This window comes from Marmota monax, unplaced genomic scaffold (assembly GCF_021218885.2).
Source record: "Marmota monax isolate L192 unplaced genomic scaffold, Marmota_monax_Labrador192_F-V1.1 WCK01_AAM20220418_F8-fsc00018, whole genome shotgun sequence".
Taxonomy (NCBI): Eukaryota; Metazoa; Chordata; class Mammalia; order Rodentia; family Sciuridae; genus Marmota; species Marmota monax.
In genome coordinates this window covers 3,758,975-3,773,863 of record NW_026692201.1, presented here as the reverse complement: position 1 = coordinate 3,773,863, position 14,889 = coordinate 3,758,975, and the positions used below count along the sequence as shown (strand labels likewise).

At 35.2% G+C, this 14,889-nt stretch overlaps 1 protein-coding gene across 3 annotated transcripts in view; it reads left to right on the top strand.

The window, feature by feature from the left end:
• Tnpo1 (transportin 1) overlaps positions 1 to 14,889 on the top strand; it is an 89,684-nt gene that overhangs the window by 27,908 nt on the left and 46,887 nt on the right. The window contains exons 1-4 of one of the 3 annotated variants that reach the window (XM_046427279.2): positions 4,102 to 4,254; positions 4,387 to 4,500; positions 7,255 to 7,330; positions 10,590 to 10,739. In XM_046427279.2, the coding sequence (XP_046283235.1) occupies positions 4,396 to 4,500; positions 7,255 to 7,330; positions 10,590 to 10,739 (331 nt within the window). In that variant the 5' untranslated portion in view covers positions 4,102 to 4,254; positions 4,387 to 4,395. Of the gene's footprint in view, positions 1 to 4,101; positions 4,255 to 4,386; positions 4,501 to 7,254; positions 7,331 to 10,589; positions 10,740 to 14,889 lie in introns of those variants that run through there. The other 2 variants (XM_046427286.2, XM_046427269.2) reach the window with 2 other exon arrangements.

Sequence of the window (14,889 nt, the reverse complement as noted above, 5' to 3'; positions counted from 1 at the left end):
TCCCTATTCAAAAACTGAGCAGAATGAGAGGTGCAGGAAGAATTGTTAGAGCATAAATTTGGGGACTTGAGTTGGAAACTAAGAAATAAACACTGCCCCTAAAGGTGATGGACCATTTCCCCAAGAGCCTTCTTCCATGAATTAGATTTTATCTTGAAGATAATAGAAAACCATTGGCTTAGTTATTAAAACTACCTTCTTCAACTCATACTCTGTTCTAGGTGCTTATAACCCTAATACAGAGTAAACAGAGTCCCATTTTATAGTTGAGAAACTGAGGCTTAGAGAGATTAACTTGCACAGGTGAATTGAGAAACTAGGATTCAAACTTGGGTCAGTTGAGCCCATACCTCCTGTCTTGCTATTTAAACTATATATTACATCCCCTCTAGCAGGGAAGAAGCTAGGTATTTTTACTGTCTTCAACTAGTCTTCATTTTTTTTTTTAAGTTGTTGATGGACCTTTATTTTATTCATTTATTTATATATGCAGTGCTGAGAATTGAACCCAGTGCCTCACATGCTAGGCAAGTGCTCTATCACTGAGCCACAACCCCAGCAGTAGTCTTCATTCTTTATCATATCATTTTCAATTGCAGCAAATTTAAAATTTTAATGTAAATTGTAAATTAGCAGTATGGGACCTAGTATATGATTTGGTCTTCAGAAGATCCACAGTGGTATCCAGTCACTTATATTTTAAAAGCTGCTTTTTATTCTGGTACTATCTTCTATCCACTTAATTCTTCAAAGAACTGTCTTTTTGCTTAATGCCTTTTTTATTCGCCATTGAGTGTCCCAGCCAATCAGCATGATTTGTATATTCTAAAGGAGAAAAATTTGAAGGACTACTTCCTTGTTATTTATGTTCCTATTTTGGGGGACATTCAGCATGCAAAATAAATACCTTGTGTAGTAATGATTTAAAATTGATTAAAAATCAGATTTAAATCTTGATATTTAATATATTATTATATAAATAAATGATTTCTACCTCATATAATAATACTGGTGTGTTGGTTAATTTGAAGTACTTCAGATGTTGTCTAATTAACCTTACAATAGCTCTGGCTACAGAAATAAGATTCTTACTAATTTTAGTGGCTATTAAAATGTAAGTTCAGGAGATGGCTAGTGGTGATGGTTGTACAACAGTGGGAATATACTTAATGCCACTAAACTGTACATAGAAAACAGTGAATTTTGTGTATGTATATTTTATCACAGGTTGGTTTTCTTTTTTTTTTTTTTGTACTGGGGATTGAACTCAGGGGCACTCAACCACTGAGCCACATCCCCAGCCCTATTTTACATCTCACCTAGTTGTTTAGCACTTCGCTATTGCTTTGAACTCAAGATCCTCCTGTCTTGGCCTGGCCTCCTGAGCTGCTGGGATTTCAGGTGTGCTCCACCACACCCGGCCTTATCACATTTTTTTTTATAAGATGAGATACAGAAGTTCAAAGTGTCCTGAGGTCTCTCTTCAAGTCAAATATTATCAGTCAAATATTTTTGAGAGCCTTTGTTACATATAGTTTGAATCAGATATAGGAAAACACCATCCTATCAACATAATCTGATCAAATTAGATATTCTTAATGCTAAACTATTCGAAAAAGAAAAATAATCCTATTTATTTTAGTGCAGGGATAAAGAGGGAAGCATTGTATGACCTGATATTATGGTGCAGCAATCATTAGGATGGATATGATTAAGATGCTTTTCAAACTTGACCTCTTGTTGGCTCCTGGGTTTATTAGTCTCTGTTCAAAAGTGCAGCAGAACGTGAAAGTGGACTTTCAAATGTCACCTCAACAGGTAGGTTTTGTGCATGGTAGCAGTTCAAACTCAAAACTAAGACTAAGGCCCAGACTCTTAGGTTCCCCACCGCTACTAGTAACAAGAAATTAAATTGTTATTTAAAAAATTCAAAGAACAACCTAGGTGATATGAAATACTCATATTGTTGGTAAGTATGAATTGCATAACTTTTTGGAAAGTAATCTGGTAATAACTGTTAGGTTGACCTAATAATGCCACAGGGTTGCCACTACTGGGTAGGAACAATGATACAAGAATTTTTTTGCTGTGTTTTTCATAGTGGCAAAAAAAGTAGAGGTACTCTGGAAGTCGGTCAGGAAGTGGTTGGACAAATTATGCTCTATTCATTATAAAGACCAATGTGCATCTATTAAAAAGTGAGTGAAATCCATGTGTGTTGACGTGGAATAATGACCACACCATATTATATGTGAAAATGTTGTTGGGTTAGTGTGGTATGAACTATAAAAAAAATTAAGAATAAAAATATACTGTTTGAGAATAGAGAAAGGTGTAGAAGGATTCATATCAAACTGTTAAAGATGTCTTACAGAGAAGTAAGCTTTGCCAGTAGTATTGAATTAACTTTCCTTGTTTGATCATGTTGTTTGGTTTATAATAATGTGGGTTTTGTTACTTTTTAAAAGTTTTTTAAATTAAAAGATGGAAGGGGATGGGGCTGGGATGTGGCTCAAGCGGTAGCGCGCTCGCCTGGCATGCGTGCGGCCCGGGTTCGATCCTCAGCACCACATACAAACAAAGATGTTGTGTCCGCCAAATACTAAAAAATAAATATTAAAAAATTCTCTCTCTCTAAAAAATAAAAATAAATAAAAAAATAAAAGATGGAAGGGGAGAAATATGTAGTGATAGAATGGGCACGAGAGAGACTGGCACTAGTTAATGATCTCCATATTAAGCGCAAGGTGTTGGTCACACAGGTGTATTCACTTTGTAACAATCCATCTATTTGTACAAACTTGTGTCTATATTATCAATTAAACATTTATAAAAATTATAACAGCAGTACAATGGAACAGTTATGTTTTTATTTTATTTTATTAACTATGAATAAAGTCAAGCTAGAAACAGCCCCATTTTCATAAAATAGAGTGTACATATAAACAGAATGGAGGCTGAGATAAAAGTACAGCAATATCAATAAATATGTCTAGATGATGATCGTAGTTTTTTGGTTTTTAATTTTTGTTTTTAACAACAATTTAGGACTGAGGACGTAGCTCAGTGGTAAAGCACCCCTGGATTCAATCCCTGCTACCCCCTCAAAGAAGAGTTTTCTGGGTTATTTAGGAAGTCAATAGAAGGTGGTAAGCAAAGTCAGATTACAGGATATTAAGCAGAAGATAAAGGTGAAGAAGAGAGGAAAAAACATGAAGGAAAGAGGGGGGAGGGAAGGAAGGAAGGAAGGAAGGAAGGAAGGAAGGAAGGAAAAGAAAAGCTAACTAGAGAGCTATATCAAGAAATTTTTCTTTTAACCTTTGCTAGGACTTTTACTAATTTCACCTGTCAAACTATCACGTAAAAGTCATATTAAAAATATCTCCTTTATCAAGTTCAATTTGGCTTTGTAAAATAATTCATGCTTGATACTTAAGTTTGTCGTTTTTGTTTAATCATTTCGCTTTAATAAAAGTGTGTCATTGATATAATAGTTTCAGTTGACTAGCACTTGCAACTTGTAGTAGCTTAAGACACCAGACTTTACTCGCAGTCTTTACTGAATAACAATAGTAATTTATGTGAAGATACTGTAATAGAATTAAACACCATCCAATTGTAAAATTACACTTGCTTTTTTTCTTCAGCCCTAATTCCTTAGTTGGGGAATGTAGTTAGTTCCTGATGAAATTTCACCTACTGAGTTCAAAAGTTGAAGTTTATGAAAGAATGAAATTTTATTTTAGCCAAATTCTACAAAGGTTGCATATAATGTTTTCGAAGTGTGGGTTGTGGTTATTAATGTGGTATCATTAGTTTAAATATTTAATATCAGAAAGGGTAACATTTTTATTCTCACTAGTTATGGTTGACCTGTCAGGGGAATTAACTGCCCCCTCCCCCATTTCAATCATTCGTCTTTTTTCCACCATGTTTACTTAACATAATGACCCAAGACGGATTTCTTCAGGTGTTTTGAAGACGTTTTAATAAGGTCTTGACTTTTGATTACCTTTAAATCAGTAGTACTCTGAACAGAATGAGTTGAGTTGGAGAAATCTGCGTGGCACTAGGACCCAGGGGGCTCCCGTGAGCGGATCTTGGGGCCAGATTGCAAATTCGCGGTGACTCAGTCTGGTCGGCTCCTTGCGCTCGGCGGCCGCGGCGGCAGCAGCAGACGTTGGCGGCCGAGCTGCTAAGAGCAGTTCCGCCGGGCTTCACTGTCCGAGACTTCCTTTGGGGCATCCCAGGCAGGTCCGAGGCGTCTAGGGCGATATGGGGTGGTCGTGGTGGGGAAAGGAGGTTGCTCTGCGCGGGCAGCCCTCCGGCCTGTGCACGGGGAGTAACATTTGCTCCGTCTCTTCCTGTGTCTGGCTTTATTTGCAGCAAACCAAGATGGAGTATGAGTGGAAACCTGACCAGCAAGGGCTTCAGCAAATCCTGCAGCTGCTGAAGGAGTCCCAGTCCCCAGACACCACCATCCAGAGGACCGTGCAACAAGTATCCTTCCCAAGGCCTGCCCGCCGCCCGCGCGGCTTGCCTGGCTCCTCGCGCCCGGGGGTTCGCCGCCCCTCCCCCCCGGCCCGCTCCCCGCCCGCCTGCGCGGGGAGGCCGGCCGCCGCGGCCCCTGCCCTGCGCCTGGCGCACGCGGCCCTCGCGCCCTACCGGGGCGCCGCCGCGTGGGGCTCGCCTCCAAGCGGCCGGCTTCCGGGCCGCCGCCCGAGATCGCGACATGTGCGCGGCCGGGCCGCCACGTCCCCGCCCGCCACAGACTTGCCGAGGGGGTGGGGAGCGGCGGGAGCGGCCCGGGCCCACACAATGCGCCCCGCGGGGTGGGGGCGGCAGCGCCAGCGCGCGAGGCCCGGTGGAGGGAGCTTGCGAGAACGGAGCTGCACGACCGCTGGCCGGCTAGGGATGGGTGGAGCTGGCGCGGGGTTTGAACTGCTACGGGGTTGGGCTTGGGGTTTTCTCCAGGGCCCTTTCCCTTAAGGGTATGAAGAGCTGCAGGTGGGAGAAAGGGGTCTCTGCTGGGGTCTCATTCCGGGCTGCTTGTGTTAACACCTGTTGCGAGCTCCCTAACTCTCAAATGAGATTTTATTTTTAAAGCTTTGGCCCAACCTGTCGGTGCAATTACCTAATTGGTTATGGAGTGTGCTGTTGTAGCGGTCCTGTTGCTACAGTTTTAGAATCAGAAAAGGTGGAAAAGAAGCGGCAAAACAACCGCTGTGTATGATACTTCTGAGGTGCCCTAAACTGCGCAGAAGCCCTTACTGGGTCCAGTAAAAGAAACAAATTCACTTAACCAGATCATGAGTAACCTTTTTACCCGTGGCCTGTTAAGCCCAAAGAAGTTAATTCTTTAAAAATCTTAAGTCTGTTATTTTTATTGTCATTAAGCAGCAAATTACTTAATCTGGAATTTGGTAAGCTCTTTCATATTTGAGTTTGTTTAAATTTAAGACACTAAAGTTAAGGTTTTATTTATCAGAGTTTCAAAAAAGTACTGCATTGCTGTAACCTAAAGCCTCCAATAAATGAGTATACTCAGCTTCTTGATTAATGTAACACTGTCCTTTTAAAAATGGAGGGGATAATAATTTAGATCTGCTTGAATTTTTTTTTTTTTAACCCTTTTCTGTTTTGATACTGCTGGTACTAAAGAAAGTACAGTAGCTCGGGATATATTGGAACTTTTATCAGAACTCTGTTATGGCTCGGTCTTATGTTGTCAAAGCTCTGTGACTGATAGAAGTTGACAATTAATTGTAGGTATTGTTTGCCACAATTATTAAGATTCTTAAATTAGACAAGTCCAGAATTGCATTGTAATTTCTTGTTTTACTATGTTCATTAAGTACCTTTTATACATCCCAGTACTGTGCTTGGTCTGTTCTAGTAATAATTTTATAGTTTATTGTGTACATGAAAAAAAAAAACAACCTATATGTCCTGAGTAAGAGCAAAGTAAATTGTTGTTCTTGAGAAAGGAAAACAGTATTTTAACTAAAAATAATATGCTCTGCTTTATATTTTCATAGTGCTAATAATGAACTCTGTTCTTTTGTGTCTTCTAAGGATATAATTATTTAATTATTGTTTTGTATAGACTTGAGCACTTTTTGAAAGACTGTTACAGTAGCATAAATAAGTATAGCTTCAAGTTGTAAGAAAGTAAGCCTTATCAGGAAATATAGAAAATGTATTATATCAGTACACTGTTAATCTTGACCATTCACCAAAACAAGTAATCGTTGTCTGGGTTTTTCTTGGAGAAAATAATTATACCTCAGAATTTTACTAGAGACTGTGTTTGATTAGAATTTATGTTCAGTCCTTTATCCATTTTGAGAGTAAGCACAAATGTGATATACCTCACATTTGTATCAGGGATTTAATCACATTTAGGTCCATTCAGTAAAAAATATTTTCATCTTTCTGTGTAGTAAAATAGTTGGCGAATGTATTAAGGGTTGAGAGTCAGGGCTTGAAGAAAAAAATGTAGAGCATTATGCCACATATCTGCCAGCCTTGGTAAAATACCTGCAAATTTGTGTCACCAGGCATGTTAGATCTTTGGGGAAAGGGGTTATAGAACTATTCTGTATTGCTGACTTTTTATAGGGTTTAGGTTTGGTGTATAGGTTTAGGCATAAATGGCATTTTTTTTTCTTAAATATCCCCCCTTCCATTAAAAGCCTGTTTTATTAAGTTAATTTCCCTAAATGCTCTTCACCTTTACAAAAAACTTGTTCTCATTTTTATGAAATGTTTCTTTTTTTTTTTTTTTTTTTTTTGTATTTTATACTGAAATAACTTCTTCGTGCCCCCCCCCCCCCCCTTCATTCTCTGATCCTGGGGATTGAAACCAGGGCTTCATGCATGCTAGGCAAACACTCAACCAACTGAGCTATATCCCCATCCTTTGGCCTTAATGTTTTAAAATTGTTAAATTAATCTTAAGAATTTTATTTTGAAAAATAGTTTTGCCATATCAAGCATGCTGAAGCTGGAACATATGTTGTGTTGAATATAATTGATCTAATTTTAGGTGTAAAAGCACCTAAGGATTTTAACAAACACTAGTGTGCTTTTGAACTACGCATCAATAATTAGATTTAACCAGATACCTTAATCTCAGTAAAAAGTGGAAAACTAAAAATATCACAGAAAGTACTCTTGATTATTAGATTTTAAAATGCTTAATTTCTTCCTTGGATTACACAAAGAAGTTTCCTTAACTACTATTTGTTCTAGAAACTGGAACAACTCAATCAATATCCAGATTTTAACAACTACCTGATTTTTGTTCTTACAAAATTAAAATCTGAAGGTAAGTAGGGTTTGTGTTGATAACTATTTGAAAGTGTCTCTAAGACACTGTGAAGACATTCTGGGAATTATTCATTTCAAATAATTTCATTTTGTATTAACCACATGCTTAATATACATGTGATATGTAGAGTCTTAGAGTTACCACCTTTAAGCTTTAAAATGTTTAATAAACATTCAGTTGTTCGTGGGTATTTATATAATAAATTCATTCTTTGCAAATGAAGAATGTGTTACAAGTCTACCTTGGGTGTTTTGCTTCATTCCATATACAGAAATATAATAAAGATTGATTTGTTTCAGTATACAGATTGAAGTTGAGATTTAATTAACTGAATTCATGTTCATTATAAGAAAAAATTAAAGTTATGTAGCCAAAGTAAATTATTTATCAGATAATTATTGATGATCTCTTTAGTTGTGTATGTCTACACTCTTTTTTAAATAACTGTATTTTATTTTTAAGTTATTTAATCAAAAAACAACCAGATGCAATGGTGCATGCCTATAATCCCAGCTACCTAAGAGGCTAAAGCAAGAGAATCTCAAATTCAAAGCTAGCCTGAGCAACTTATTGAGACCCTGTCTTAAAAGTAAAATTTTGAAAAGGGTTGGGGATGTAGCTCAATGGTAAAACACTGGACTAGCATGTATGAGGTCCTGACTTACACCTCAGTCCCATAGGGAAACATTTTATAAAAATATGATATCATTCTCTTTATAAATAAACTTGTAACTTTTAAAAAACTTTTAATAGTGTACATGAAACTTTTTCATTAATTTACAATTTTAAGTTCTTAACAGTTTAAAGGCCAACAACTTTGATTTTTTTTTTTTTTTTTAATGTGACAGTCATTTGCTTATTTCTAATACAGGTAGTATAGCCCTGTGAACTTTATTTCATAAATATTTGTTGAGCACCTCTGTCAGGCAGTTTGAGTACTGAGTATTCCCTTCCTGGAATATTGTTAGACCATAGAAGATACTCAATATTGATAACTGACTGGCCTTTAATGAAAGTGCTGTCCCCTATTGAATGATTAGTGTTTTAGAAGCCATAGTAAAAACACTGCACTTGGAGTTGTGAAATAACGAGTTTTATTTAGACTCTGACACCATTTAACCTCCACTTGCTTCTTTCAGCTATAAAATGCCTATTAGACGAGATTTCAGCTCCAAACTCTAGCAGGTTGTATTTAGATTTTGATATTTCGTATTCATTACAGTGATTTCTTTTGAATCATTTTCAGATGATTTGCTGGTTAATTTTGTGGGTTTTGTGATTGAAAAACATAGTAGGGAATTTAAAACTCTAAATCTAGCTTTTGAAAAACTAGGAATTCTCTCAACATATCTTAATCAGCAATAAATGTTCTAGTTTGATGGTATGTTTATGATACATTATTTATTTTGGCTGTATCAGGGGTCGAACCTGGGACCTCATATGTACCAGGCAAGTACTCTACTGCTGAACAACATTCAACCCCCTTTTTTCTCAATATAAAGATTGTTCCCCGCAGTAGTGTAACACTTGGTATTTCTACTTGTATGGGCCTATCAATTTTTTTCCCCCAGAAGATTAGAAAATAGGTTTAGCGTATCTAATTTTCCTTTAAAAAGAATTAGTAATAATGTTAGCATTGTGTCCATTCACATTACAGAAGGAATATGTAAGTAATATCTTTAAATGAAAATGCTTATTTAGTAAATTTATTGCTGAATCATGGAGAAGGAATTCTAGATCTGGAGATCTGAGATGAACTCACTTTACAGATGATCAAATTGAGAGACTATGAAGTACAATCTTAATTTTAAAAGAAGTTGGCTTTTTTAAACATTTGGACAGAAGCTATATACTTTTAATGTTAAATTGTTTCACTTTGTGTTATTAACTCTTGTGACTTATAAAAGTGATGTGTACCTCTTGTAAACAAATATGCATGCCATTTAATTACATGGCTAAATTATTTTGCTAATATAGTAATAATAAGCTTATCACTTGAGGAAGTTAAATATCTGTTCAATTTATTTCACAGCTGTTTTAAACTTAAGAGTTTAGAAGTGTTTTCCTTTTAAGATATTTGCTGAAATGAGTTGTGAATGGAAAGAAATTTTTAGATGAAATAGAGCTCTTAGGTTATATTGCTGTGATGACCCGAATAGGGTTTATGTGCTGAGAAACTTTACTCTTTTTACCTCTATATGTGCTTTATACTTGAAGATTTCAATGGCAGTCAGTTAGGGAGCATAATACTAACTAGAACAAGATCGAGGTATTTACTTAACATGTGAAGATGGCTGAAGCAGTAGTATTAATAGCAATCTGTTCAACACGCTGGCTTTTACACCTGCTCTTTCAGCCCTTTCAGAGGAAGGTAATACTGTAGAGTGATTCAGAGTGTATGCTCTGGAGCCAAACTACTGAGGTTAATTTGGTTTCCTCACATTGTTAAGGAAGTTGGTCTTGTGTAACTTTGGCCAGGCCTCAGTTTTTTTCCTTATACAGAGGGGTTAATAATATCTGTCTCAAGTTTTTAAGAATTAAATGCAGAATACTTGAAAAGCATTTAGCAGTGTTTAGTACATAATAAGCATTTAGAAGATGTTAACTATTAAATATTGATGGTGGTGGTGCCAATTTGTAGACCATAGTTTAAATTTATTTATTTAACTTATTTAATTGTAAAATGTTTTTGTTTATTTTGCCTTTTTTTTTTTAAGGCTCACAGGCAAGTGAAAAACATAAATTATGGCAATTATTATGTGAAAGTAACCCCATGTATTATATTTGATGTCTGTTTAATTTTTAATTGGATATTTTTAGTGACTTAATACTTTGAGATCTATGATGATGTTTATATCAGATAACAAAGCTTTAGTACAGTGGCCATATATAAACTAACTCTTAAACCATATTAGTGGTTCTCAAAAAGGAGCAATTTGGCCTCCCTAGGAGACATCTGACATTACCTAGAAATACTTTTGTATGGCCAGTGATGCATCTAATCATCTTAACAATGTACAGAGTAGTGCCCCACAACAAAGAATTATCCTTTAAATGTCAGTAGTGCCAGGGTCAAGAAACCTTAAACTATATTATAGAGCTATTTTTTTTATAATCGATTTTTTTAAAAACTGGTTATAGCAAAATAAATCGGAATGTTGCAATCAACCATTAAATAAGAAATGTTTTTGAAGTTGTTCCTGGCATGTTTTGAGATGAAAACTACTTTAAAACTCAATGCTATTTTTTATTACAGATGAACCCACAAGATCATTGAGTGGCCTCATTTTGAAGAATAACGTGAAAGCACATTTTCAGAACTTCCCAAATGGTGTGACAGACTTTATTAAAAGTGAATGTTTAAATAATATTGGTGATGCCTCTCCTCTGATCAGAGCCACTGTAGGTAAGTTACATTACAAAAAGTTGACTAATCCCAATTAGATAGTTTTCAGAGGTGACAAATCATTTTCATCGGAATTTTCATTGTTCATTTCATGTTAAATTATGATGGAGATGTTTTTATTACCATTTAAGTGCTTTTGAAATAGTGTTAACTGTTACATTAAAAGCTCTTTTACCACTGAGATCAAAGTCATTGGTAGTTGCTTAATCAATGTTAGTTCAAGTGGAGCATCAACAAGTGATATTTAGGCCTTTTCTTTGACTCTGCAAGTTGGAGTTTCTTATTGTCTATGTTGTGTAATGCTTTTTCATGCCAAGAAAACCCTCCTATAAAAGCGATCTAAGTATAGAATTCTACATATTTACTATTTTTTTCCACTTGTTTCTAATATTTGTCTCATCTGTACGTAATTCATTGGCAATTTTTAGTCTTTTCTGAGTGTATTCTTAAAGCATACCTTCTATCAGTTCATGTAATAAATGTTTAATTACATTAACTGCTGTAAACCAGTTTGGGAACACAAAACTGGCTATTAGCAAGAACACATATCAATGGGTAGCAGTAGAAATAGGAAGTACTCCAGAGCAGCCTACTAATAGGCAGTGTTTAGTGTGCCGTGGGTTTAAGCAGCTGAATTTTATAAGGACCTAGTAAATTGCCGTTAGTCTAGCATGTTGGTCAAATGGAAGTCAGTTAAACTCACTGAGTTTATTTAGTTTTGTATATTATGGTCTTTCAGGTTTGAAATGTATTGTTTGTCTCTTAAAAAGCAGAGATTCATTTGGGAGAATGATTGCTTTGCATGCATAAGGCCATGGGTTCAATCCCCAGCACCACCAAAAAAATTAAATAAAATAAAAGGTGAATAAAGAATTTTTAAGTATCTAGCTAAATCTAAATAAAAAGCAGAGATTCTTTGATTTCCCCTCCGGACAGTCTCATATTAAAAAGAGTGCCATTGTTAACACTGGCTTCAAATTTGATAGGTAGAAGATAATTGTAGTTTGAGGAAAAGGACTTCCTAGGTAACTTTAACATAACCCTATATACCTTCTCAAGGCTTTACTTCTTGCTAGAGAAGTAAAGAAGGGTAGAGTCTGCTAGCCTTTTCTGTATAAAAATCAGGGAGAGAAATCTTCATAAATGTGGTCAAATGGGATTTTAAAAGAAGTAGATTTCCTTAGAAGGCAATTCTGCTGAGAGGAAAGGAGAGGGAGGGCAAGATATAGAAATTAAATACAAAATAGTTTTTCCTAAACTGTATTTCATTATAAACTTATCATTTTGTCCAAACTACAGTGCTTTGTGCCTTAAATTTGAAAGGCTGGAAGTAATAGTATTGGGGAGAGGAAAATTGATATTCCAGGGAATGCTGGATTTTGAGTATGTTTGCAACTGGGTTTTTATTAGAAATGGTTTTTTCTTATACTGGGAATCAAGCCTACAGTATTGTGCATATTAAACACACACACTACCACTGAACTACATCCTTAGCCCAGAATTATTTAAATACTTGAAAGTGTCTTCTGACATCTTATTTTGAAACAAATGAAATTGACATACATAGATGTAATTTTTATTTCTTGGTATTTGTAGGATATGAAAGATTTTTGGTGTTTTGGTTCTGATTTATGTTATGTATATAAATATCCTAATTGTGAGAGACCACACCACAGTTTTCAATATAGAAACCAATGAGGTAGAGTTTTAATTTAGTAATTTGTTTTACTCTGCTTCACTAAAAATGAGTGAATAAACTTCAGACATAACTGCAATATATTCCAAAAGACATTTAATGGAATTTGATAAGAAACAGTTTGGATTGTGAAGGTGGAAGGTGTGGATAGAGGTATAGATGAAACAGTGATTGAGTGTGTATTAATGACTATTGTTGAAGATGGGTAGTGGATACATTTAATTATTTTGTTTTTCAATATTATGTACAGGTTGAACATCCCTTATCCAAAATGCTTGGATTTAGAAGTGTTTTCAGATTTCAAACATTTTTGGATTTTGTAATATTTGCATATACTTTATTAGTTGAACATCCGTTATCTAAAATTTGAACTGCTACAAAATCTGAATCATTTTTTGTTTTGTTTTTGTTTTGGTACTGAGGATTGAACCCAGGGTGCTTTACAACTAAGCTACTTTTTTCTATTTATTTATTTATTTATATTCTTAAGACATGGTCTAACTAAGTTGCAGAGACTGGCCTCAAACTTACAATCCTCTTGCCTCAACCTCCTGAGTCACTGGGATTACTAAAGTCATATACCACTGTAGCCAGGTCAATATCTGAATCTTTGTCAGCATTCAAAAAGTTTTAAGTATGAATTTTTAGATTAAGGATGCTCAACTTGTATATTGGGGTTTTCTATTTTCAAAAATGTCTATAATATTAATTGGATAAAATAAAGCTTATCACTTGAAATAAATGGCTTAGCCAATTAAATTATCTGTTTTATGTTGTTAAATTAAAAATAGATGACTTTTGTTCTTTCCCGTGGCTCATTTTAATGCAGGTTAGAAAAGGTGGTGGTGAAATTGATATACAGAATTCCCTCCTAAAGAGGGGAGTAATTATTAAAGGAGGAGTGCACAGCATTAAGATTCTAAAGTTGTTCTGTTTGGTTTTTGGTTTTTGTCTCATCCAAAGCATCATCTTGGAATCATCAGGAGTTCTTTTTTATTTTTGATAAAGTAAAGCCAGGTTTTTGTTTTCTCCTTTAGGAAAATCGATGAGCTTGTTATTATTATAAATTATTGGTGCTTTCCCACCAATAAATCTGGAAATTTTATCTTTTAAATTAGTTAATCTTAATTCTCCTAAGAAAATAAGTAAAAATATTTTTTGTAGGTTTTTGAAAGGTATCTCTAAGAAAATTGAGAACTTCACTTATCAACCTTAATAGAAAATTCTTGAGATGGGTATAATAACATAAGCATGATACATTATTGATTTAAGTAGAATTCTGTTTGTCTAGACCAGGGTTTTACAATCTCGGCACTTGACATTTTAGACTAGATAATTCTTTGTGGTGGGCTATTCTGTGCATTATAGGATGATAATTAGTGTCTCTCATTTGTACCTATTGGATACCAGTGACAGCAACACCCTCTGTTGCGCCAACCAAAAGTGCCCACAGACAGTGCCAAATGTGCAAATGTGACTGAACTCTATAAGGATAAGGACCATGTAGGGTTTTGAGTTATCTGTTTTCCTTAACACTAATAAAATGAGGGCTGGGGAAGTGGCTCAAGTGGTAGCGCGCTCGCCTGGCATGCGTGTGGCCTGGGTTCGATCCTCAGCACCACATACCAACAAAGATGTTGTGTCCGCCGAAAACTAAAAAATAAATATGAAAAATTCTCTCTCTCTCAAAAAAAAATAAATTAATAAAAAACACTAATAAAATGATTGTACCATATTAAGAATTTAGTAAATATTTTAAGTAAAAGATTTCTGATTATAAAGCAATCAGTTTGCCTCCTTGGCTTTTAATTGTTTTTCTTTGAGACAAGATTTTGCTATCTTGTCCAGGCTGGCCTTCAACTCCATGGCTTAGCCAAGCCTTCTGAGTAATTAGGATTACAGGTGTGCACCACCATGCCCCACTTTAAATTTTTTTTTTAATCTTTATAATACATATCGAGAATCTTATTAAGGAAATATATTTGGAAGGGATCACAGTTTACTAACTGCAGTAATCCATTGCATGAATATAAAGTTGTCTAAAAAATACATGATTTGTATTTTTACTATTTCAGGGAATTTCCTTTTATGTATGCTTATATTCTTTTGGGAAGTTTCTACAGGATTAATTTGTAAAGTGGCATTTTGGGGTCAAAGTGTTATTTAAACATTTAAGATCTTAATAAGTATGGCCGATTTTTCTCCCTTGTTCTAAAGACAGACTTTTCATTAGATTTTTCAAGAGTGGATGTGATTAAGGGGCAGATTTTGGAATTTTTCAGTCAACATCCTTTAGTGCTTTACTAGCAGGAGTAATAAATGTCAGTCCATTAGTACCAAATTGTAGATTATGTCTGATTTCTATTAATTATTACTTATTTGCAGTCTTTTAGACATGCTTAGTTTCTATTAAGGCAGATCCAGATCCTTTTTCTCAGTTCTTTTATGTTGTAA